Source organism: Psittacula echo (genome assembly GCF_963264785.1).
Source record: "Psittacula echo genome assembly, chromosome: 2".
Taxonomy (NCBI): domain Eukaryota; kingdom Metazoa; phylum Chordata; class Aves; order Psittaciformes; family Psittacidae; genus Psittacula; species Psittacula echo.
The window spans coordinates 115,544,127-115,567,567 of NC_137737.1; the positions used below are offsets into that span (position 1 = coordinate 115,544,127).

General features: G+C 38.9%; 1 protein-coding gene across 1 annotated transcript; it reads left to right on the top strand.

Annotated features, from left to right (window-relative positions):
- Nucleotides 1-1,429: 1,429 nt before the first annotated feature.
- MEP1B (meprin A subunit beta) lies at nt 1,430-22,923 on the top strand (the record flags this gene model as incomplete). Its single annotated transcript, XM_080609703.1, has 14 exons — nt 1,430-1,454; nt 2,043-2,093; nt 2,199-2,242; nt 3,261-3,333; nt 3,882-3,999; nt 7,767-7,949; nt 9,413-9,627; nt 12,730-12,882; nt 13,562-13,777; nt 16,215-16,682; nt 18,370-18,552; nt 19,000-19,285; nt 21,667-21,865; nt 22,814-22,923. 14 exons carry the CDS (start codon nt 1,430-1,432, stop codon nt 22,829-22,831), a joined length of 2,232 nt encoding a protein of 743 aa, XP_080465829.1. The 3' UTR covers nt 22,832-22,923.
- Nucleotides 22,924-23,441: the final 518 nt, after the last annotated feature.

Consider the following 23,441-nt stretch of genomic DNA (forward strand, 5'->3'; position numbering starts at 1 on the left):
AATTACCAGTTTGTTTCTCCACTGATTACTGGGTGAGTCTACTTACCTCAGTTTTATATGACTACAATAAGTGAGGTGTTTCCCACCTGTTCAAGATGCACTAGGATTATTTGCTAGTTAAATGTGCTCACAAGCCATGGTTTGACTGATCTTCACTGTAATTTAATTCACATAAACCATGTTGTTTGCCAAAGCTGGGGACTAATGTAACAAATATTCAGACCTTTTTGTGTGTGTAGATTTGAAAGTAGCAGTGATTAGACTGAATTAGATTCCTCTTTGGTGCACCTCAGGTAATATAACCTTCACCTGTAAGTGACTATGGACTGTGAATCTGTTATTTACTTACAAAACTTCAAGAGACTAGAAATGCATCATACAGGTCTCAGTTGTCAGGCTGATAATGAGGCTGAAGTTTTTGCTACTCAAGTAATATTTATGCACAGAGATGCTCCTTTTGAAGCAGTGTTTTGCTGTTGAGATTCACAAGACTAAAAACCTAGTTTTGATGAGAATGAAACAGAAAAGAGTGATGGAAGGATTAAACATTCAGTGATAGTTTTCAGATGCTGAGGACCAGCCTGAATTTCAGTTGGTTGCTGAATTTTGTATTCTTCAGTAATGGACTCACATTTTGGTTTATGCACCAAAAGTACTGCTGGACTTAGCTATATTAATTTCTGTTTGCAAGCTTTTGCTGCTGATAGAGGAGCATTTCCATGAACTAGCCATTTTTTAACTTTAGCACAGTTATGCTTTCTGGTTAGTAGGTATGGGTACATTATAGTTTATAATTATTGAAACTGTACAAATATTCCCCATTAATGTTTATAAGGGGTTTATATAGGGGTATGATTCTTTCTTTCCATCAACAATCTTTAACAGAAAAGACAACAACTTTGATTTCAATGACAATAACAATTTCAATTTTTTAATATTGCAAGCTATACCTGTCATTTTTAATTCCACATTAGCTAGAAATCTGTGTGAGAGTTGGAGTTTAAAAGCAAATAAAGTCTCCAAAATGTGTTGCACACTTTTCCCATTTATTTTCAGCTTGTTTTGCAGCTTCACTGTAATTTCAAAACTTGAATACATGGGTACTGTCTTATGCATATCAAGTGATAACAAAATGTAATGATAGGATATACATGCAATAAAACTTCAAAATATAAGAGGAGTCTATTGACATTTCAACTTTGTGGATCATTTGTCTGGAAAAGATTTTTGGGATTATTAAACTGTATCTATATACAGTTATATGTTTATTCTTTTTTCTGAAGTCCCTATCCTTATTTTTCATTTATCAATGTAAACCTGCATAGTACCAGCTAACTCACTGAAGTGTGAGATCAAAATCAATCCTTCAGTGTTTGCATCTGCCCAGCTCTGGAAACATTTTTTCAATGGACTCAGTCACTTTTCCACAATGACGATGGGTTTTTTAGAGTTGGGTATCTTAAAATCTACCAAATTTTGAAACAGTCCAAAATGGTGGAGAGCTGAAACAGGGCTGTTTCGGGAGAAGTGGAACAGGAACCACTAGAATAGGTTGCCCAGAGATATTGCACCATATCTGGCAATGTTTGAGGCCAGGTTGATGGGGCTTTGAGCAACCTTGTCTACTGGAAGGTATCCCTGCCTGCAGGAAAGCTGACACACAAGCAAATATCCAGTCAAATGAAGAGGCAGTGGGTCTAGTCAATCCAACACAAAGCCATACCCTAAGTGCTGTCAGTTGAGCTTAGATCGCATCTCTAACACTGTTGTGAGAGTAACGCGAGCTGCATTTCATTATGTGCCTTTCTAATAATATCTTTTTTTCTTCCCCCTCCCCAGCCTGCTCCAGAGACAACTGGTGAGTTCTGTTTTGAAATCTATTTGCATGCAGGGGAGTCAGTCAACAAAACCAGCTGCTCATAAACATTTCTAGGACAGACACAGATTTATAATTACTGTTATTGTTATTGCATTAATTTTCACACTTCATAAAGATAGCAGCAAGGGCTAATGTCCTACCTCACTTGTCTTTTTATTTTCAGAACGAGATGTAGATGAAGGAATCGATCAAGACATCTTTGACATCAATGAAGGTTTTTTTAAATTCAGTTTCTCTTTTAACTTTTTTTTTGATTATTTTTATTACAGTAGCCACAGATCAATGCGATAACTGGAAGTTAATCTCCTTTTCTCTTTAGCTTTAGGACTGAACCTTTTTGAGGGAGACATCAAACTTAACAGGGTGAGTTCGAATATAAAATATAAAACCAGAAACCTGTCATTGACTTACGCAACATAAAGTATTGCTGGCATAGAAATGACTGATGCATCCTGCTCCTACTAACAATAAATGCTGTTTATGTAACAGTAAACTGAATATATTTGGGGATGGATTTCTACAAAATGTCATAAACAATGAAGGAGCCTGGTGCATTTGCAGAAACATTATCCAGGGTAAAGTCGGTTTAGCCATTAGATCAATATTATTAGTTTCTTGTTTCCTTTACTGTGTTCCTTGTATTAGAACTTTTAAGAGATTCACCAGCACTGATCATCACCCAGACAGGTTTATGTAAAAGGTTCTCCGGGTATCTGTACAGTATTTATAATGAGCCAATTAGATTTACAGATGGGTGCTGCAAAACCTTCATCATTTAAGTAGATTCACTAGAACTAATGGAAAAAATTAGATCTATAACATGTTTTAAAGCCTCTGCCCAGTATCCCTACCTGGCCAATTAAAAAAGTAAATATATTTACATAACAAGTTACATCTCAAAAACACCTGGTAGAAATCCCCAAGCTGTCTTGAGCACCTGGAAATCAGTAATGTTTTACTCTCACTTTTGGTGAACTGCTTTGGCCTGAGTGTATGAGTGGAAGCAAGAACAGCACTTGCTAAGGGCACAGCAACAAACTCTTGCATTATGGAAAATTAAAAAATTATTAATGTCTGTACAGTTGTCAGGGCTTTAGATCTTAATGCTTCCCACAGGAGCTGAAGCTCTCCTCACACCGCCATTGAAATCCCAGGTAATTTCTGTGGAAAAAAAGCTGCAGAAATTGAAGACAGAAGGGAGTGAAGGGATTTCAAACCCGAGCCTTAGACCTCTGATCTTCTGAAGTTTTTGAGCTCTTTGATGGTGTGTCTTACCCATATGGGCTTGTAGGAAAAATGCTTTGCTTTAGCACTATTGTAGTCCCTGATCCTGACTTATATTTTATTCAGGACTTCATATGTACTTCTTTCTCACATGCAGGCACGAAACTCCATCATTGGTGACAACTATCGGTGGCCCCATGTTATTCCCTATGTCCTTGATGATAGCCTAGGTATGGTATTGGCCCTTGACAATGTCCGTATGTTGTGTTGATTGAAATGTTAAATACAGGTTGGTAAATATTCTGTGGCACCTTTTATTGTAAGCCTAGAGCAGGCATTCCCCACAGCAGGATTTGGCCTGGGTAAGCACAAGCAGCATGTATCACCTTTGTGTTGGTGCTGGCTCTCACCTCCTTTCTTGGATGGTTCCTATCCTGCCATTGCTGTGGCCCAGAAAATTGATTTGATTTTAAATGCATATGTCTGAGACATGAAACTCTACTAAGCAGAAATAAAAACAGGACACTGAAGATATTTCAAAGCCCAGAAGCTTACTTGGCCATGTACATAATGTACAGCACCAATGGCAAATTGGCATTCTGGCAGACAACACAATTTGCAATGGCACATTGCTGAGTCCTCGTCTTAATCCAACAAAAAGCCTGCTTATTTTGATCAAAGATTGCTGGAGTAAGACCCACCCTTAGGACTTGCTCTGTATAGATAACAGTACAAACGTATTGGCTCAGTATTGACAAGAACACTCTTTGCTTTGCAGAAATGAACGCTAAGGCACTCATCCTCAAGGCATTTGAACAGTATCGACTGAAAACCTGTATTGACTTCAAACCTTGGGAAGGGGAGAAGAATTACATATATGTGTTCAAAGGAAGTGGGTAAGAGGAGTTATATAAAATAAATTTTATCTGGTTTGACTTCAAGCTATTTCTGTGGCCAGTATTCATCCAAAACTCTTGTATCTGTTTATAATTTTGTATTTTTGTTGTGTCCATTTTACTAGTCTTTTCTTAACTGGAAATTGTAGTAGTTTCCAAAACAGATATTACCTTAGTAGCAATGAACAATTTTTTGCTGATGCTTCTTTCTAAGTATAAGAAGAAATCAGGTCCTTTAAGAGTTACTTTTCTGGGCATGGTAAAAGATATCAGAAACAAGCCAGTTATTTTCTTGATTGATTTTTGGATATATGAAGTATCACTTTCAAATGGTCATTCTTAATATATTTTAGTTTGTCGTGGTTTAAGCCCAGGCCGTAAATTAGAACCACGCAGTCTACTGCCCCCCCCCCACTCCCCAGAGGGATGGGGAGGAGAATCGAAAGAATGTAACTCCCACGGGTTGAGATAAGAACAGTCCAGTAACTCAGGTATAACACAAATCACTACTGCTGCCACCAATAATAATAATGATAAGAGAAATAACAAGGGAAGAAAATATGATACCGCTCGCCGGAAAAAGAGCCCGACCGAAAAGAGGACGTGCCCTTCCGGGTAGCTCCCAGTTACATCCCCGGGCATGACGTGCTGTGGTATGGAATACCTCTTTGGCTAGTTTGGGTCAGGCGTCCTGTCCCTGCTTCCTCCCGGCCCCTCCTCCTCCCTGGCAGAGCATGAGACTCACAAAGTCTTTGGTCAGTCTAAACATCACTGTTATCAGCTTTGTTCCGAGGCTGAAAGTCAAAAACACAGTGCTGCAACAGCTACTAAAAAGGAGAAAAACTGACTGCTACTGCTGAACCCAGGACATAGTTTAACAAAAACAATCCCAGCAGCAATATGATAGTTCTAACTATGGGACAATGAATTTTTTTTATTATTACAATGGAATTGCGTCTGAGCAACTTCACACCAGCATTCAGATATAATAGCAATATTTTTAAATGCTTGCATAGCACTTAGATATTTTACAGAGGTTTCACTTTATTTACCTCTTTTGATGAATAGTTATGCTATTCCACCTTAAATCTTGTAAAATAAGACTCCATAAAGAATTCAAAATTGCCCCAGCTGCTTCACTTTCTCAGACAGTCTCTGTCAAAACAGTGCAACAAGAACAAATATATCTCCTTTCTATGTTGAAACATTTCTCTTTTAGAAAAGGAGATCAGGGGAAGCTTGATAGCCTGCTGAGGAAACTTACTTTCAGAAAATCATTTCCTGATATGAGAATGCATTCATAAATGGGAAAAGATTTTCTGATCATAAAAATGTTTCCCTTTCCATTTGACTTGTTCTGAGATATCTGTAGCAGATAATTGTTTCAGAATGTCTTCAGTCTCTGGCTTTTTATACCTTCTTTTCTTCATGCTGTACACATGACATTGAAACTCAACCCTAAAAGATGTGTAAGTGGAGACTTAGGGAGCAATGCATTTTCCTGTGCTAATGACTTGGGCTTTTTGAGCCAAATGGAAAACTCATGTAGCTAAATTTTTTAGTCCTTCATCACCTAAAGTATGCATTGAATTTGGTAATAATTGTACCTGAAAAAGAACCACAATATTTAGCCTATGGCAAATTAGAGGCCTCTGCATGATGTTTCATTTATATGTCTATTAAAAATAGATGAGTCATGGTGATGAAGATGACAAGTCATTCTAGTTGGATAACGTATCTTGTCCTCACTGCCTGGTGTGTTGCTTGCCCTCAGCTGACACATTCTTAAAACAACTAATGCTCAGCAGCACTTTTTAAAAGATTGGAGCTAAACAGTGCAGTCTCCTGGAAATGGCTGTCCAGTTTCAGTGAGCTAGCTTTGGGCTGCACAAAATGGTATCAGGACTGACCCTTCATTTCACTTCATGACTGTCTTGTGATTAATCAGGCAAGGTGAAAGGTGGGTAAACCAACACATTTCCCCTCTGCAGTTCCTAATTATTATTATTATTAATCAGTGAGGACCCTTCTAACTGCAGACTAAAGACCTCAGTCCAGAGGGTACAGTGCAGACAGGAGCACAGAGTTCCTGGCAACACCAGCCAGATTAATGAAGTTTTATCACACCAAGAAAAAGTTGATAAATCACCTTTGCCTTTCCAATCTTGGCTTGCATCTATGAAACAGACAGTATCTACTTACAGCTCATCTTCCAAAAAGAAGGCTGGTGGGATTAGTCAGAGCAGATACCTCCCTGTTTCTCTAGCCCCTAATAGGGCAACTAGCAATGCAGAAAGCATAGAATCTGAGATAGAGCTCTCACACACTTGGAAAACCTAGACTTTCTCCCATTTTTTCCCCTCCTGAAGACACTCCTAACAGGGGATTTCAGGTGCTCATTGCTCTGGAGTACTATGTCTCACTTGCTTGGTTTTATTCTCAGTGCTGGGCAACACAGACCATGTATTTACTCCCTCTATGGCTGCAGAGTGATGGTGTTGTAGGCATTTGGTAGTCTGAAGGGAAGGCGAAGCTGCATACCCTGGTGTTCAGATGCTAATTTTGCCTGTAGCCTGCTGTGTGAAGCCAGGGGCAGCTGTTTTGGTATGTGATGGACCCAGAACTGTGATGGACTTCTTAGACTTCCGCACAACACAAGAAAAAGCTGCATAATCAATATGAGGCCTTGTTCAAGGCAAGCCTGTGAAATTATGGATGCCATATGTGCTTATTCTGAGGTGTCATACTGTGATTTTAATAAGTAATCAACAGCCAAGGCCTATGCTGCTTTGTGGAAAGAGAAATACTGGAGAATATGTTGTACTAATAAGTTACAGGGTTCGAAAGCGCATGGTGTGCTTTTGTTTTTAAATTTCTGGGGTGATAGGACTGCAACTCCTATGGCATATTTTGTGCCTGATTAATTTTATGTACTTCATTGGGTAAGTGTTGATTTATTTGCTGCTTAAAATATCAATTTAAATGTAGCTGTCTGTGCTTGCTGGTTTGTGGACATGGGGTGCCATTTTATTGTCTTGTGCAGATAGCTCACTGAAATTTTTATCCTTTAATAAAAACTTCCAGCACAGCTGCAGTTTTGCTCTTCCTTGTGAGTGTGTGTCAGCAGCAAGTGCTCTAGAACAGAAACTCACAAATAGCTAGAAAGGAAAGAGCTAGTGAAAAGCACTATAAAATCTACCAGCCTTTCGGAAGGTAAACAAAGCCACAAAGAAATGCATCTTGCCTGGCAGCCACAGCCCCTCACAAAGAAAAAGGCCAAAATAATGGAGAGAAGCAGCTGCAGTGGCAGAGGCAAGAGTGTGTGTGAACCTGGTTCCCCTTACGATAGGGACTGGCTCAAAGTGCACTCACAGTCACATACTGTGATCCATCTGAGAATTGTTAATCTGCAGTAACTTAATTGCTCTAAGTTATGTGTCCATAGTCTTTAATGTTTACCAGAGTACCAATGAAATTCTCAACAGTTTTCTTCTGTCACAAATAGTCAACATTCTTCTGCTAAAGAAAACCCATTAAAAACAGTACGGCTAGAATAGGAGAACTGCTTGTTCATCAAAACAGAGCTAAATGTGAGAGGAAAGGATCTGATAAGGACCAGATAAATGAATAAGTGCTCTCTGTTTCAAAATGTAACTTCAACACTCAAGCTAAAAACGTACCTGTTGAACAGACTGATTCTGGAGTTCGCATGGCATGGGGATGGCATGTATCTCACAGAGCCCTCTCTCATCTTATTTCAATGCTAGCTGCTGGTCCTCAGTGGGAAACCTCCAAAGGGGATTGCAGGAACTCTCCATCGGAGCTGGCTGTGACAGGATTGCGACTATCCAGCACGAGTTCCTGCATGCCCTGGGATTCTGGCATGAGCAGTCACGGTCCGACCGGGATGACTATGTGTCCATCATCTGGGAGAGGGTTCTGTCAGGTCAGTTACTCACCTGCTTTTCCTTTCAGGCTCTGGTGTTAGGGTGTTTAGCAGTGGAACATGGCTTCCAGCCACCCTTTGGTGGTCACACTGTTCTCTTACCTGGACTTTTATTTCAAAGCCAGCGTATTAGTGAATTAAATATCAAGTGACACTTACTCAGGACAGAAAGCCTTGTTTGTGGTTGCTGTGGTTATTGCCTTTGCCACAGCAGTTGCCAAAGCCCTAGCTAGAGGTCTGAGTCCTGGTATGCTACATGTAGTACAGCAGAGCAGCAGAAGGGAGTAATTTGGTTTGTTAAAATGAATACCCTGAAAACACTGTTAGTCTGGGAGCCCTTAACAAACCAGAAGTAATTGAAAAAAAATCCCACTCTGAAAAACCCAGTGTGACCAAAGTCAGTAGAAAATCTCTAGTGAAAACACTGGTCATCCTTGCCTGCCGACCACTACATCTGGTGCAGCAGAACGGAGACAGTAGAGCACGCAGAGAGGGTGTGCAGGTAGGAGAGACCGTTCTCGGGGTCTGCATCACACGGGCAGTTACTTTAGTAATACAGCTTGTGAATGTAAGCAGTGGCACATTTGGCACAAGCCTGAGAGCTGGCACATGGATCCTTGGGACTCAGTCTCTTCAGCTTGTCCTTGTCCTCTGTGACTTTCAGGCAGTTCAAAACCAAAATTATATACACAGACTTGATGTTTCCCTAACACAGGTACACACAGAAGACTGAAAACGTAGATAATGATTAAGTCTAATGCATTCTTATTTAGTAGTGATCGATAGTCAGGTGCATATGCAAGCATACATTACAGAAAATGACTGTTATTTGATTTCCATTATATTTTGCTGACTCTTTAATGACAAGTTGCACTATTGTTAGACATTTGAAACTGCTGCAGCCTTTTTACACTGACCAGAGTATAGTTACTGTATTTTGACTAATTTAAAACGTTTACCTTATAGTTAGTAATGGGGTTTTGCTCATACTCCAGAAAATACCTGTAAAGGTAAATTCTGAAAATTCTGAATGCTTATCTGATAAATGCACTAACTGGTTTATTGTGAGCTAAAATGACAAGCAATTATATATCAAGAATACAGATTAGAAACAGGGATTCACTGCAGTTGCAAATTGCATTGATCTGAGTATGAAACAGTATCTCTGCTTTTGGGAATCATAAAGCCACCAAAGTTTACAGGTGTTTTCACAGGAAAAAGGTTTCTGGTAGCAAAAAGCTTTGTTTTTATCCAGCAGAAGTCATTGTGTTATGTTCCAGTGGCTGAAAGAGGAAAGTAAATAACTCTAGACTAGAAATAAAATAGTTTTACAGAGCAAGGACAAGTAAATGACTACAAAAACCACTCTGGGATCTGATGAATTCTCTGTCACTTTGAGTCTTTACACAAAACTTGGTCCTCTTGGGCAACAAAAAATCTTTCCTTTTGTTTTTCCCATTTAGGTAGAGAACATAATTTCAACAAATATGATGATGAAACATCAGACTCCCTGAATGTCCCTTATGACTATACTTCTGTGATGCACTATAGCCAGAATGCATTCAGGAATGGAACTGAACCCACCATCGTCACTAACATACCAGACTTCATGGAGGTTATAGGACAGCGAATGGATTTCAGTGATTATGATCTCCAGAAACTGAACCGGCTGTACAATTGCTGTAAGTTTCTCTATTGCTTTTAAACTTCTTCACTTCTGGCATCTGAAAGAAAAGAGGGTGATACATACACACTGGACTCATCCAGGCACAAGGGAAAGAGATGCTAACGTATTTGGAGAAGTGAATTTTGTTAAAAACACCATAAATAACGGTATAGCTAGGAAAAGCATGGGCCTCCTGCAGAAACCCTGCTATGCAGCAGAGTTTTCTGTGCAATATCATCTGACCTTAGGTAAAAACCAGCTTCACTCAGCAGCTGATTTTTGTTCCTCCCTCGGGTGGCTGTTTAAAACGTGTGCTTCTGCACAAAGCTTTCTGGGTTTTTTTCCCTCCATTATTGCACAGCTGTTGCTCAGACACTGTACAGAAATGAGTATCTTTGCTGTGGCTATCGTACCTAGTCCTCTTCCATGGAATCTGTGAGACTGCCGGTGTTAAAGCAAATAGGGTGCAGACGCTGTTATGAAGAAAATGCATGCTTTTTAGATTTTTTCCTTTTAGTTTCAAACCCAGTCTCTTACAAAAGTGGTCAAAAGAGTTATTTTGCGCATGTGGGATTTATTTTAGAAAGTTGAGTGAAAGTAAGAGACAGAGAAATATAGATTAGTCTATTACCAGACTGGAATGTAATTCTGTAATTGTGACTGCATCAAACGTGCCCTGGCACTCAGATGAAAACTGTTATCTTACTGCCTCAATATCCCAAGTAGTGAGTACTGGTTTACAATTATATATGAAGCTTCATTCTACAGATACCTTAAATAGTTATAAAACAGTTTTATTAAATCAGTGCTTTTTTTTGAGCATACAATTCTGATGAAATATTTCTGTTCATGTAGGTCTAAACTGAACGCACACTTACGTGCAGCCTTACATTGTACCACTTGGCACACAGTCAGGTGTTACAGAAGTGATTACAGCTAAGGATGTCTTTAACAGTGAATGGGGTCCTTCTTCCTCCCTCTTAATCTTATATACTTTCCATCATTCTCACGCACTATGTGAATACTTCATGACATTTTAACTTTTTTCTTAACTCACAGGCACATTCCCTGGGTGAAATAAACCCCAGCCGTGTTGAGATTAGTGACAAAACTGCCACCACCTCCAGTGCAATCAGGATCTTCCCTGCTGTCTAGTCTGTCCCTTGGCTTTGTATAGTGTCCATGATATTTACAGAGCCGTAAGTGGTCTTCAGATCACCCAGCATTTGCCTATATGGCCCCTGTGCCAGGGAGGACGGATGCTTCACAGGTCTCAGCCCATGCTCACTCTGCTGCTAGGCTCATCCTTTTAGGTTATAGGGAAGACTGAGAATTCTAAACATGGTTTGGGTGGCAGATATCCTCCCAGAGGAATCAGAAAATTACTTCTGTTGCTGAACATGATTCAAGGAAAAGGTTAAGATTAATTTCTGCCAAAGGCCTCTGTGGTTAGGAAATTCCATTAAAAATGGCAAACTTGGTTCTAAGGTTAAAAAAAACAAACAACAAACCCACAGCATAAGAAATCTTGACTGATACTTTAGAGCTGTTCTCATCTTTTTTTCAGGACTCTCTTTCCGGCTGTATGATAACAGTAGGTTTTAATCTGTTTTACCCTTTTAGAATACTACTTAACAGAACCGACCATGAGTTTTCACCAAACTACTGGAAGTTAGGACTCAGCACTCATCCGCCGTGTATTTTCTTCCAAGTCCAGCCTTTCACTACATACCAAGAAAGTATTTGGCTTTTGGTGCAAATGGAGTTCAAAACCTGCCTCCAGCAGTGCCCCCTTCTCCTATTTCAGGAATTAATCTAAGGAATAAATCATAAGCTATTGGGTCTCACTTTTCTCTCTTCCTGTTGTTCAGGTCACCACTCCATGCCGGCCAGCAATGTCTAATTAAAGTAGTTTGGCTACTTCTTTTCTTTTTGGGCAAATTCATTTTGTATTTTGGTTTATATTTTGATTTCAAAGAGTTCATTCATCTAATAATTGTCCCTTTTTATTTATATTCTTTCTCCAGCAGTCAATATAACAGTTACCATTAAAATCTCTTGGTTTTTTACATCATACCAATACTTTGGCTTAGAAGGTATCAGTCACACAACACTTCTGATAGCCTTACAGCTCTGTAGGGTTGTTAGCTTTTTATGAGGACATTACGAATATCTCAGCAATACAACTGATATGGCAGCAGTTCACACTTAAGTGTTTCCCTGAGCCACAGCCTAAGTGAAGCATTTGGCATGCCATTGAGGTGATTTTTGTGATACTCAAGGTCCTTTTTGTAGTTCAATGAAACCTTTAAACCTGCCACAATACTTTATATGTACTTTGAAAAGCATTTTATTATATGACTTGTTTTCAAATCTTGTCCGGTGTTACACAGAACTTAGGCACGGTACAATGGGAAACAAAACTAAGATCAGGGATAAACCTGGACTGTGCCTTCCCTTACCCATCCAGAGTTTGCTTTAGACAGAGAAAATATTTCATACCGTGCTCTCCCTTTCATATTCAACTGAACAATCTTCCTTTACTTAATTTTTCACTTGTTACGTGCAAGACATCTTAAGAATTGGTTCCAAATGTACCTTTGCCAAATGTTTTGTTTTTTTCTGTTCAGCATTTTGAAAATCAAGGTTTGCTTATTGCAGTGAAATAACTTCTGCTCTGCTATATTTCAAAATAAGCACTCCAGCTGAAAATCTGTGTCCATGTCTGGACCAGCCCAAGGAAAGCAGATGCATGAATGGGAAGTCTCAGGACCTTTTGATGGTGTGAAAGTTGGTGGGTTTGGGCTGATATTAGTGTTCCTTTTGTAAATAAAAAATGTGATCTGATAATTAGCTGGCACCCTCCTGTGCTTGCTGAGTGCCCAGAGTGGTCCTGACAACATCTTATTAATGTCAGAGTTAATTGCCAAATGCTTTGAGTTCCAGAACATTATACTTGTATACTTGAATGTTGATGGTAAGTGAAGCCACTGATTATTTGGTGTTTGCATTTAGTCTTTCTCTGCTCTTGGCTTTTGGACATTCAGAATTAAGATGTATGTTGTGTAATGGAGATTCACAACTTTTTCTTTCTTTTCTTTTTTTTCGAATGTTATAGCCTCCTCCCTGAGTTTCATGGACACATGCAGTTTTGAACTTGAAAATATATGTGGCATGATTCAAAGTTCAGATGATAACAGTGATTGGCAGCATTTGTCTCACATTCCTGCTGGGCCACATACTGATCACACTAATATGGGAGAATGTGAAGGTATGAGAAAATAGTGTTCTTATCTCGCTGGCAATTATATTCTGCAGAGGCATGTGAGTTGACTTCGATCTTGGCCTTGCTCTCTGTTTATTTGTTAACAAATCACAGTTTATTTTTTAACTAAGCAACATAAATCTACCTACTCAGGGATAACGATCAATTTTCTGCTTATTTGAGAAGATTGAATATCCTTATCTCTTTTAATTTGTTTTCTAGTCTTAGTGTCACATGCTGACATGAGAACTGTATAAAATGTTCTAACCTATGGTACAGGCACACCAGAAAGATTGCTGCTTTTCTCAGTAATAGCTCAGTAAATCCTTGGAAAGGATTGGGATTTAGAAATTATGTGTATTATCCCAACTTAGGTGAACAGTTAATTGAGAATATAGCCAGTTGTTTTTGAACCTGCCAGAAAAATCTTCATGAGTTCAGGAGCTTAAACCAGTCCTCCAGAGGGAGAGTCAATGGTGAATTACTGGGTAAAGAGTACAAATTGCTAGAGACTGAAAAAGAAGGAAAAACTTGGAAGGATCTGAGGGTTTGTACAGAATCTACTTCACCCTGACTTGACCATGTCTTCTTGTGTTACTACAACACAGCATTAAGAATGGCCATATGCCAGGAAAATTCTATTTTCTTTCCCCTCTACCATTAATTTCTCATTGACTTTTGACAGATTCTGGCTACTTCATGCATTTCAACACCAGCACTGGAGTAGAGGGAAGCACAGCTATCCTGGAGAGCAGAATTTTGTATCCCAAAAGGGGCTTTCAGTGCTTACAATTCTATTTCTATAATAGTGGTCATGAAAGCGATTGTCTGTATGTCTGGGTCAGGGAGTATACTTCAGCCCATCCGAATGGCACTTTGAGACTCATTGAAGAGATAAAAGGTATGGAATAAAATTGCATTTTGGTTTAATCTATACTCAATATCCTTTTCAAAGTACCGGGGGGAAATACTGTATCAAAGTGACTCATCTCCTAGTGTTACTCTTTGGCTTCTTCTCTAACTATGTAATTGATTCTTTGGTGGTGAAATTATACTTGATGGATCCTCAGTCAGATTTTCTTATAATGTAATCAATTACCACAAATTACAAACTCTTGTGTTATCAAGATGGTTTTCTCACTAAAATAGCTAAAATTCCATGAGTAGTCATTTTAACTGTTGCAGAATTGCTGGTATTAATAGTAACCAATGAAGCTGGTCATTAGAGTAAATTGCAACGAGTAAGAAAGTAATAATAAAGAAATGGAAAGTGTAAGTGCCCTGGAATACCTAACATACTAGTTTAAAAAAGATACATAAAATTCAGATTACTTTTTAAACAACGTTTGAAAGTACTTAACTGAAATATATGGGCAGCAGATCATGATTTGAGTTGTAGCTTGAAGAAAATCAAGTTTTTGTGCTTTTAGGAGCTTATGACCTACCGAATGAGCAACTGGGGTCAGTTAATGCACAAGAGCTCTTTAAGCTAGAATTGCCAGAGTTACCTTATGATTAAATTACTTTCTCACTTAGCTATCACTTGGTCTCCATTACTGCTATAACTATTTCAATCTTCAGGTTAACTAAGGGTCTGAGCAAGTTCTTTCACTAAACAGGTTATCAAGTCCACTCTTCTGCCTCTTCTTATCCATTTAGGCTCAGCTGCTGCTGGTGCCTGTTTTTCTTTTCTTTTTCCACTCTTTTCTACACCCTGATACTTTCATCATCCTTGTGTGGAATCCTTAATAGAATTGTCACAGTTTCTGAGGCAGATGCATATTTCAGATCAGTCTGAGCTCTCCAACCTCTTTCGAACCCTACTTTGAAGCCAAGATTAATTTCTCCACAGTTCATCCTTCTTAACAAATACTCTTTCATATATATTAGGTCCCATACCCCATTCTTTCTTTCTCAAGTCCATAATTTCCTTTTAAGTAAGTCTTTGATCGCATATGTGTGTCCAGATGGGTATCCTACTTTGACAATCTCTGGTAAAACTTTCAGGAATGGTTGAGATAATTTTTTTCCTGCAAGCTGTTTCACAGTTCTTATGTGAGAAGTTACCCTCACCAGCGCAGTTAAACTGGAAGAAACAATGACACTGCAGCCCCTTCTAGCCGTGGTGTGACATCCTGACTGAGCTGCTCATGGGTTTGCACTGAACCATCATGCCTGAGAGGCTGAGGGACAAGCCCTGAGCTCTTTCTCCTGATCTGTGGTACAGGAGCAGGGGATATTGTGGAGGCTATAGTGGTGGGACATTTTACAGCACAGTTAGCTGGTCTGTTCATTGAAACAAACAAACCCCCGTCTTGCATATAATCTGTGCAGTTCAAAAAATCCTTATGCAGAAGGCAATTTAATAAAAAAACAGCGGGTTTTGTTCTTGTTTCTGTGTTTATTTTTTTTCCTCCTAATTATAACAGTAATGAAAAATGGCAAGAAATTAAGTCTCACATCTGAGATCCATTGTGTTGTGTTTAGAATTGTTAGGAGACTGAGTCACGAGTTTTGTACCTGTGATTGGCACTGCTTATTCCATAAATGCAGCTGAAAGTCTAGTCTTCTATGCAGATGAACATAAACCAGACAGCAAAAGAAACTGTTTTGCTGCACATACTGTTAACAAAGGATGTCCTACTTTAACCTGCCTTACAAAGCCCCTGTGCAGAGGTCTTTGCTTTTGTGTACACTGCTCCTGTAGTCAAGTGGAATTTGCTAGTGCAGGCACTTTTGGATGCAGCATCAAATTTGCAGTGAGGTTTTATCACATGAAGTAGGTTTTGCAAATGAGTGGTTTAATTTGAACTTAGTACCATTTATCATTTGATGGATGGAGAGTGTTTCTGCATAGGCAAACTTCTGACAAGTCATTTTAATACACAAAACCAACCAAATGAACCAACCTTGTGGTTCTGGGCTCCCATAATCCTCTTAGCATTTTTTGTTGAGACATGTTAATTTGAATATATTTTGTTCTGAATTTTACTCTTTTTAATAAGAGGTGACAGCCATCTTTGTGCATCTAATTATCACAACATTTGGGCTAATTTAATGCAATGTTCTTTAAAAACAAAAGAAAAAAACTGTCTTAAGAATGATTAACACTGTTTTCACTGAAATTGCAGAGCTGTTATGTATATTAAATCTGTTGAAGATTTGAATTGAGAAAATATGATCTTGCACTTAAAAAGTAACATCTACAGCAAAAACATCCTATCACTTCAGAGCCAGTGGAATTAAGAAATTCTCACATGGTGTTGGTATGGGGTCCATGGACCTGTGCAGTGTTTGACTGTACTGCTTACTCATAAATGCTTGCCCTTGTTTTTCAGGTTCACCTGCAAGTTACTGGCAGCTCCATCATGTTTCTTTGAATGTCACAAGTAAATTCCGGGTTGTGTTTCAAGGCATGAAAGGAAGTGGCTTATCAAACGGAGGCCTCTCTATTGACGACATCAACTTGTCAGAAACACAGTGTCCCCACCATGTCTGGCATATCAGAAATTTCACGCATCTCCTCAATACAAGTCCAGCAGGGACAGCAGGAAGAATATACAGTCCACCCTTTTATTCAAGTGAAGGGTATGCTTTTCAGGTCAGCTTGTATGTAAATGGTACCATTGATAATCCCTTTAATTTGGCAATTTACTTCCACTTGATTTCTGGAGCAAATGATGATCAGTTGCAATGGCCCTGTGCATGGCAGCAAGGTACCATGATTCTGCTCGACCAGCATCCTGATATTCGTCAACGGATGTCAAACCAAAGAAGTATAACAACAGACCCTCTGGAATTATCTGGTTAGTTAAAATCAGACATGATATCCAGTACATTTAAAATGCAGTCAAAAGACAAGGAGTTAGTTTTTCTCTTTGTGTAAATTAGTGCAGGTTTTTCAGCTTCTGGAATGTTTTAATTGTTTGCAGCAACAATATAAAAGATCCACAGACCAGAAAAAATTAAACATACAAGTAGATTAAGCCGGGACCAAGGATTTTAAGGCTGATTTGCATAAGAAACTGGTGGATGATCCACTCCTAAAATTTCTCCCATATGTTCTGTGAAGATGCATTTATATCTGCTTTAATGAGAATGGAAGTTTTCCAGAAGGCTTGAGAAGAAAAATACTGAATTAACAATATACACAGTTCATACCAGATAAAAGAGCAGCTATTAAACAAATCCCTGCCCTCCTTGTAAAAGGTATAGTGCTGTCAGTGCAGATTTCCAGATGGACAAAGTACTGATTCATATTACATAATCTGTACTTGTTCAAGATGTGAGGAGATAAGGAGCAATTGTCCTTAATAACTTGGAAAGGAGGCAGTGGAAGTAAAGATGTAACTATGAGAAATGGTAGGAACTTCTATAAAGAGAGATATTAAAGACCCTCCCTTCCCTCCAGTAGTCATCATTGAATAAATACTGATTTAAGTCCAAAATTACTTTCTGCATTGATGTAAGGGTCTTGCCAAAAGAAACCACCTCCACCACTAAATTACTTTCCTGGGCCTTCAGACTGTATCATTAGTGAGCGAAGGAAAGCACAAAAATGTCTCATTTACAGTATTATTTTTAAAATGTTACACTTTACATGAATTTTTTCTATGACACTGTCTCTACATGAAAACAAAGCGGGTAATCTGGAAAGACTAAATGGCCCCCCTGTAGTGGAAAAATGCAGCACACTAGGTCCTCCATAGATAGATGGACATAAATGTGCTCTCTGCTGTTATGGCCACAGTTTGCACTCTGCTCCTTCTGCTGTGTTTATTCATGTATTGTTGATAGCCCCAGATTCCTTGTAACTCCTACCCTTTCTCTAACCAGCAGAAATGTTGGAGTAGGCAGTTTCTTCTCCCTCTGGCAGATACTTTCATAGACAATCAGGCTCAGCTTTGAGATTTAGAACAGGGTTTAATGGAAGGGAAATCAGTGGCCTGTGACTGTTCAGGTTGTTCAAGTACTTTGTGCCCTTTGTCCACATCAAGAGATGCTCTTTTTTGAGGAGCCCTGAATCAATTCATTTTGCAGATGATTCATGTACTACTAATCTTTTTTTCCACTACACTTACTTTAAAAGAACTAGAAGGAAAATACAACAGGTTTTCAACCAGCTCTTCAATAACCTAATCTCCAGCAAGTTTTTTCTCAAAACCCTATGCTAAACCAAGCCATTGAAGATCTCCATTGTCCTGAGCATCTCATCAGTGTGGAATCTCAAGCAAAAAATCTGCAAAAATCTGTAGGCAGGTTCAGCATTGCTCCTACTACTTGAGTTTGAAGTAATTTATTGTGTTTTCCATAATCATGATATCCATGAGCAGCTAAGGAGAAGCAGGCAAAGGAGGATGCTGTCTGCCTTGGTTGTTGAGAGAGGCCTCAGTACTTTTTTGCAGCAGAGATTGTCTAAGAAGGAAGGGACCCTACTGAGAAAGAAATCCAGAGTGGTCCCACACTGACATTCAGTTGATTTTTTTTTTCCAGAGTCTTCATCAACATATTTTTGGGATAGGCCAGATAAAGTGGGATCCATAGCATCTTTTCCTAATGGAACTACATTCATGAGAGGTCCAGGAAGTGGAACAAGTGTATTTTTAACTCATCAGAGACTTAGAAGCCGCAACTTTATTAAAGAAGATGGCATTTATATTCTTTTAACAATGGAAGGTATGTAAACATTGCTGATATTCTTTATGATACAGTAAAAAAAGGAGTGTCACATACTTACCAAGTCATTAATGGTGTAGATATAGATACACATAATGTACTTTGATGTACTTTTGGAAACATTCCAGTTTTGGAACTACACGTGTTTCTAAAGTCAAATCATATGTTTGTGAATAGATACATGCACTGTATAATTCCTTTATCTTATGTGCAGATACATAAAATTACACTAATCCTATGCAATTTTGAATAGGATATTTTGAATACATTTTTCTGTTTCTGAAATAATTTAGAGGACATTTCCAAAATACATCATGCTCCTGAATGGTAAAAAAGACTATCCATTATACCTGTGGAGAGGCTCTTTTTACTATTCGAACTTGTCATTAGAATACGAGTAAAAATAGCATGAAGTAAAGACCTTATGCTTGTGTTTTTATCATGCAGATATATCAGATCTACTATCAACTCAGCCAAGTGTTTCACCCACCAATATTGTGAATACCCCCAGTGCCAATACCATCAAATCTACCTCTATCGCCACTGTTACCACCAAGCTCACAGCTGCCACCACTAAGCCCACAGCTACCACCAAACCTACCACCACGACAACACGCACTACAACAGCCTCTGTCACTGAAAAGCCAGAGATAGAGACTCCAGATTTCTGTCCAGACAACCCTTGTGAAAATGACGGTGTCTGTGTCATTGTAGACAGAGCACAGGTGTGCAGGTAACTGCCTTTATTCACTCTGAAACGCCATTTTAGGAAGAGTAATGAAAGTCTGTAGTAGAATAAATCTTTGCTCCTAGGGAAGGGAAAGACAGACTATAGCTGATTAAAGCAAGTATATCCAGCTGCTACTGTAAGACTAAGCTTATGACCAGTTTGGGCAACAGAGCTTCTAACCACAGCATTTGACCGTTAGAAGTACTCTGCTTGCCTTCTCTGTAAATTATATTTTAAATGTGTTTATCATTTTCAGTAATGTCTTAGTCCAATATTATAAAGTGGACTGTGCACCTCCTTTGAAGTCCCTATAGCAAAAGTTAGAAGAGTTAAATATAAATGCAGTTGAAATAAAAGAACGTTTGTATCAGTAGAAAAGATGTTTAATACTTCTTGGGCAGGAAGCAGCATAGACATTGTTTTAGAATTTGATTCAGAAATATCATGTAGTGCAAATTATGACCATGAATTACTGAAGTCTAGTTGCTTGTCTTTGAAACCAGCAATGAAGGCTGAGACCTAAAAACATTGTTTGCCCTGCAGGAAAGTTAATATCATCTTTTATTTAATTCTCTGTGGATACATTTATGTAACCCACCTGGCTTATTAGCACTGTTCCAGGTCTCAAACAAGCTCTAATGCTGAAGATAGTAACCTTATGTGAGGCTGTGCCAGGGCAGGTAGACTGGAGGCAAATACCTAAAGGCCAAGAGCAACAAGAGTCAGGATGACTCATTAAGTGTTATATCTCCCCATTTAGAAACCTTTTGAGAAACAATTCTTGTGCAACCCATCAGAAGGAGGTCACAAATACGAGTAAATGTCAAGAAGCTGTTCCAAAAAGACAAATAAAAGTTATGCTGAATGTTATGCCTGATTTTGAAATTAGGGAGAGAGAACATTTAATTTCTGACATATCTGGACTATTTGAAGTTTTAGTGCCTATGATGTGACCTACTTTCTGTCCTAGAGAATTACGTGACCAGCAGTCAGTTTCTGCTCTGATTTTCTATTGAGAAACAAGGGGGAATGTGATACAGCACTTTAACTCAGATCACATGAAGTCCCCCAACAGTCAGTGTCTTCACAGTGCACTGCAAATGGACTCATTTTCAGCGTTGAGGGTAGATCTGAATAAATGGCTTTGACAGGAACTAGAGAAAACAACACATAAGGAGCAATCTGGGTTAGAAAGGGGCAGATGTGCACTCAGCAGTACTGCACATGTACCTTTTTAGTGTTAGATCATGGGACCCTTACATGTTCACTATAAAATATTTTGGAGCTGATTGTGGTGCTGGATAAGGTGAAGGAATCAAGCCCTGGAATCTGATTTTAGTTCTAAACCCAGATGGCTGCTAGGATGTTAGTTTCTTAACTTCCTGGGAAAGGGCAGAGGCAGCTCATACAAGTTCTTTGTATCTGAAAATTATCCTCTTCTGGAATAGGAAAGTCTCATCAGACCATTCCACATCTACTAGTGGAGAAGCACTGAGCAGGGGAAGGGGAATGTGGTGGGAGCACCTTCGGCTAGCTCAGTCATTGAACTGGGGAATTCCTGCAGCTAAGTTTTGGTTCAGCTGCTATCTGGTCAGAGGTACCTTGAGAGTCCATCCTGTGGTCTCCTTATTTATCTCACAGGTTCAAATTGCTGCATAAGGTGAGCTGAGAAATAAAAAACCCCTCAAAGAACATGTGAGGAAACAGGAGAAGGACGTTTCCTGGAAATGTAGATTGATCAGATAAAAACAGCAGTGTAAAACTCCTGGACCAGTTGCCCCAGGGGCTTATTCAACTCCTTCCCACAAAGGCTTTTTGAAGAAGATAGAAGGGCTTTGTGTGAAAGATGAGCATGATAAAAGGCAGAACTGCATGAGGATTTGAGGCTAATTAGTAATAGTGGGAGCGAGTGTTATATGACATTGGTCTCAGTGACAGGTATTAGTTTCATGGAGCAGAAAGAGAGTTTTCTATCAACATAAGTACTACAAACTTCAAGGAAAAGGAAGCAGATAAGTGAACTGAGTGATACAGAGGGCGTCTTCGTTGGAAGCTAAAGACAATCATTCTATAGCAGCAGCTCTATAGATCAGCTGCAGAGAAGCATTAAGCAGTCAAATGGATCAGGATGGTGCTTGGGTTTTCTGGGAAAGGCTCCCTCTGAAGACATGACCTGAAAAACAGCAGAAAGCTGAAAAAAAGCACATGTGTAAAGGCAGTTATCCACTCAAGACAACTTTAAAATAGAAGGCCATTTTCAGATAACTTCATTATGCTTTGGCATATAGAAACAGTGCATCAAAGATGCAGTTTTCTTAAGCAGACCTTTTCATGCCTTTAATCTTTAGGTGATGATAGCACACATTTGTTCTTTTACTTTCTAGGTGTCCCGCATCTGACAACTGGTGGTACATGGGAGAAAAGTGTGAAAGGAAAGGCACAACTCGAGAAAATACTGTAATAGCTGTTTCTTCAACCATAGCTGTATTTGTTGTAATGCTTATTGTCACTACCACAACTGCAGTGTGCCTTAAAAAGAAATACAGCCAAAGAAAGGAAAATAGGGAGAACCTGACTCTAGAGGTAAGCTTTGTGTCTCTTTTAACAAATGTATGTGTAAGCACACACATATTTGCTAAAAAGTAAACAATCAAATTCAGTAGAAGTAAATTGGAAGATACCACATTTTGGCAGTCTGAAGGCTACAGCATAGAAATTAAAGAGCTTAATAAATTGCTACTAATTTATCAAACATCAAAATGCCGCTTCATCCAAAAGGTGTTCTCCTCCATTCCCAGCACTCTAACTGCCCTGAAGGCAGCCTACTTGGAGTGGGAGAGCGTGAACAGAGGGGCTTATTTTCAATTTGTAACTAAACTGTGTTTTCCACTTAGTGGAAGTAATATTTCATCTATTACTGCATTTTCTACTAAAGATCACCCCTTAAGACACCTGGAAACGGTGCTAAAATCCCAAGCCTGAAATATCAAAGCAAAAAGCAAATCTAAAAATCAGTTTCCTTATTCAGTGGCCATTTTCTATTGCCAGGAACAATGTAGCCATGGAAATCGTGACTTAGGGAGAGGTAAGAGAAGACAGAAGGTTAAAACTATCTGAATGACGGGATCAGAAAGGCCATGTAGTGAATAGCAGCAGCATTTGGGCAGGTTTTGACAGGAAATTTCATAAAGTCCAAGGCACATGGTCTCTTGGTTTAAATAGAGATTTAAAAGTTGGAAAGAGTGACATAGTTTAGAGGGACTCACAAGACACAGGAGAAACTCCGTAAGCAGATTGGAGTGGCTTTCCAGACAGCAGAATTCCATTTTTAATTATGTAATAATATCCTTTGTGTGCTATCATGTTGGGGTGCAGTACCTCTGTGCAGTGCCAGATACTTGACACTGTTAATTTATGACCTTCCAATAGACAATTTTGGTTTATTTGCACGTAATGCTCTTACAGTATTCACGTATTCCCTTTCCTACACTCTTTTAAGATGTGGTTGTTTGGTTCTTTTTTCCTATTTAGACTAGAACAGCCTTCTGAAGATAATGCAAACAAGCGTCAAAGACACAAGATGAACATCGCTTGAAAACCACAACTACATCATTGTTCTTTCTATTATTTTTATCTTAACCATCATGATAAAGGCTTGTAAAGTCTGGAAAATAATTCATCATCTGGATAAAATACTGCAATAAAGTCAGTGAGTGTCTGACAGTGTTGTGTATTGCCGTGCAATGGAGCAAAATGAGAATATGTTGTATGACATGCCTTTAAGTCTGCCGGAACATGGAGAAAACATGTAAAACAGCCTCCTGACTTTCCATGAGCACAGTGAAGTCTAGGTTGCTATGTTATCATCATACAGATGTCTATAATAAACGGGAGTTGGAGCCTGTAATCACTGGGTATGCTGTGGTTCTGAGTGCTGCAACAGCTATCAGTCAGTAGTGTGAGGGTATGTGGAGCATGGGAGCTTCTGGTTCATTAAGTTATTTGGTCATGATCTACTTACTATAAAAGAAATAAATGAGAAAAGTAATAAATTAACCACACAGATGTGCAAACATTAAGGAGGAAGTCACAACAGAGACAGTAATGAGGACCCAGAACACTTCAGCTGATGATTGATGTCCCATTAAAGGAACTACTC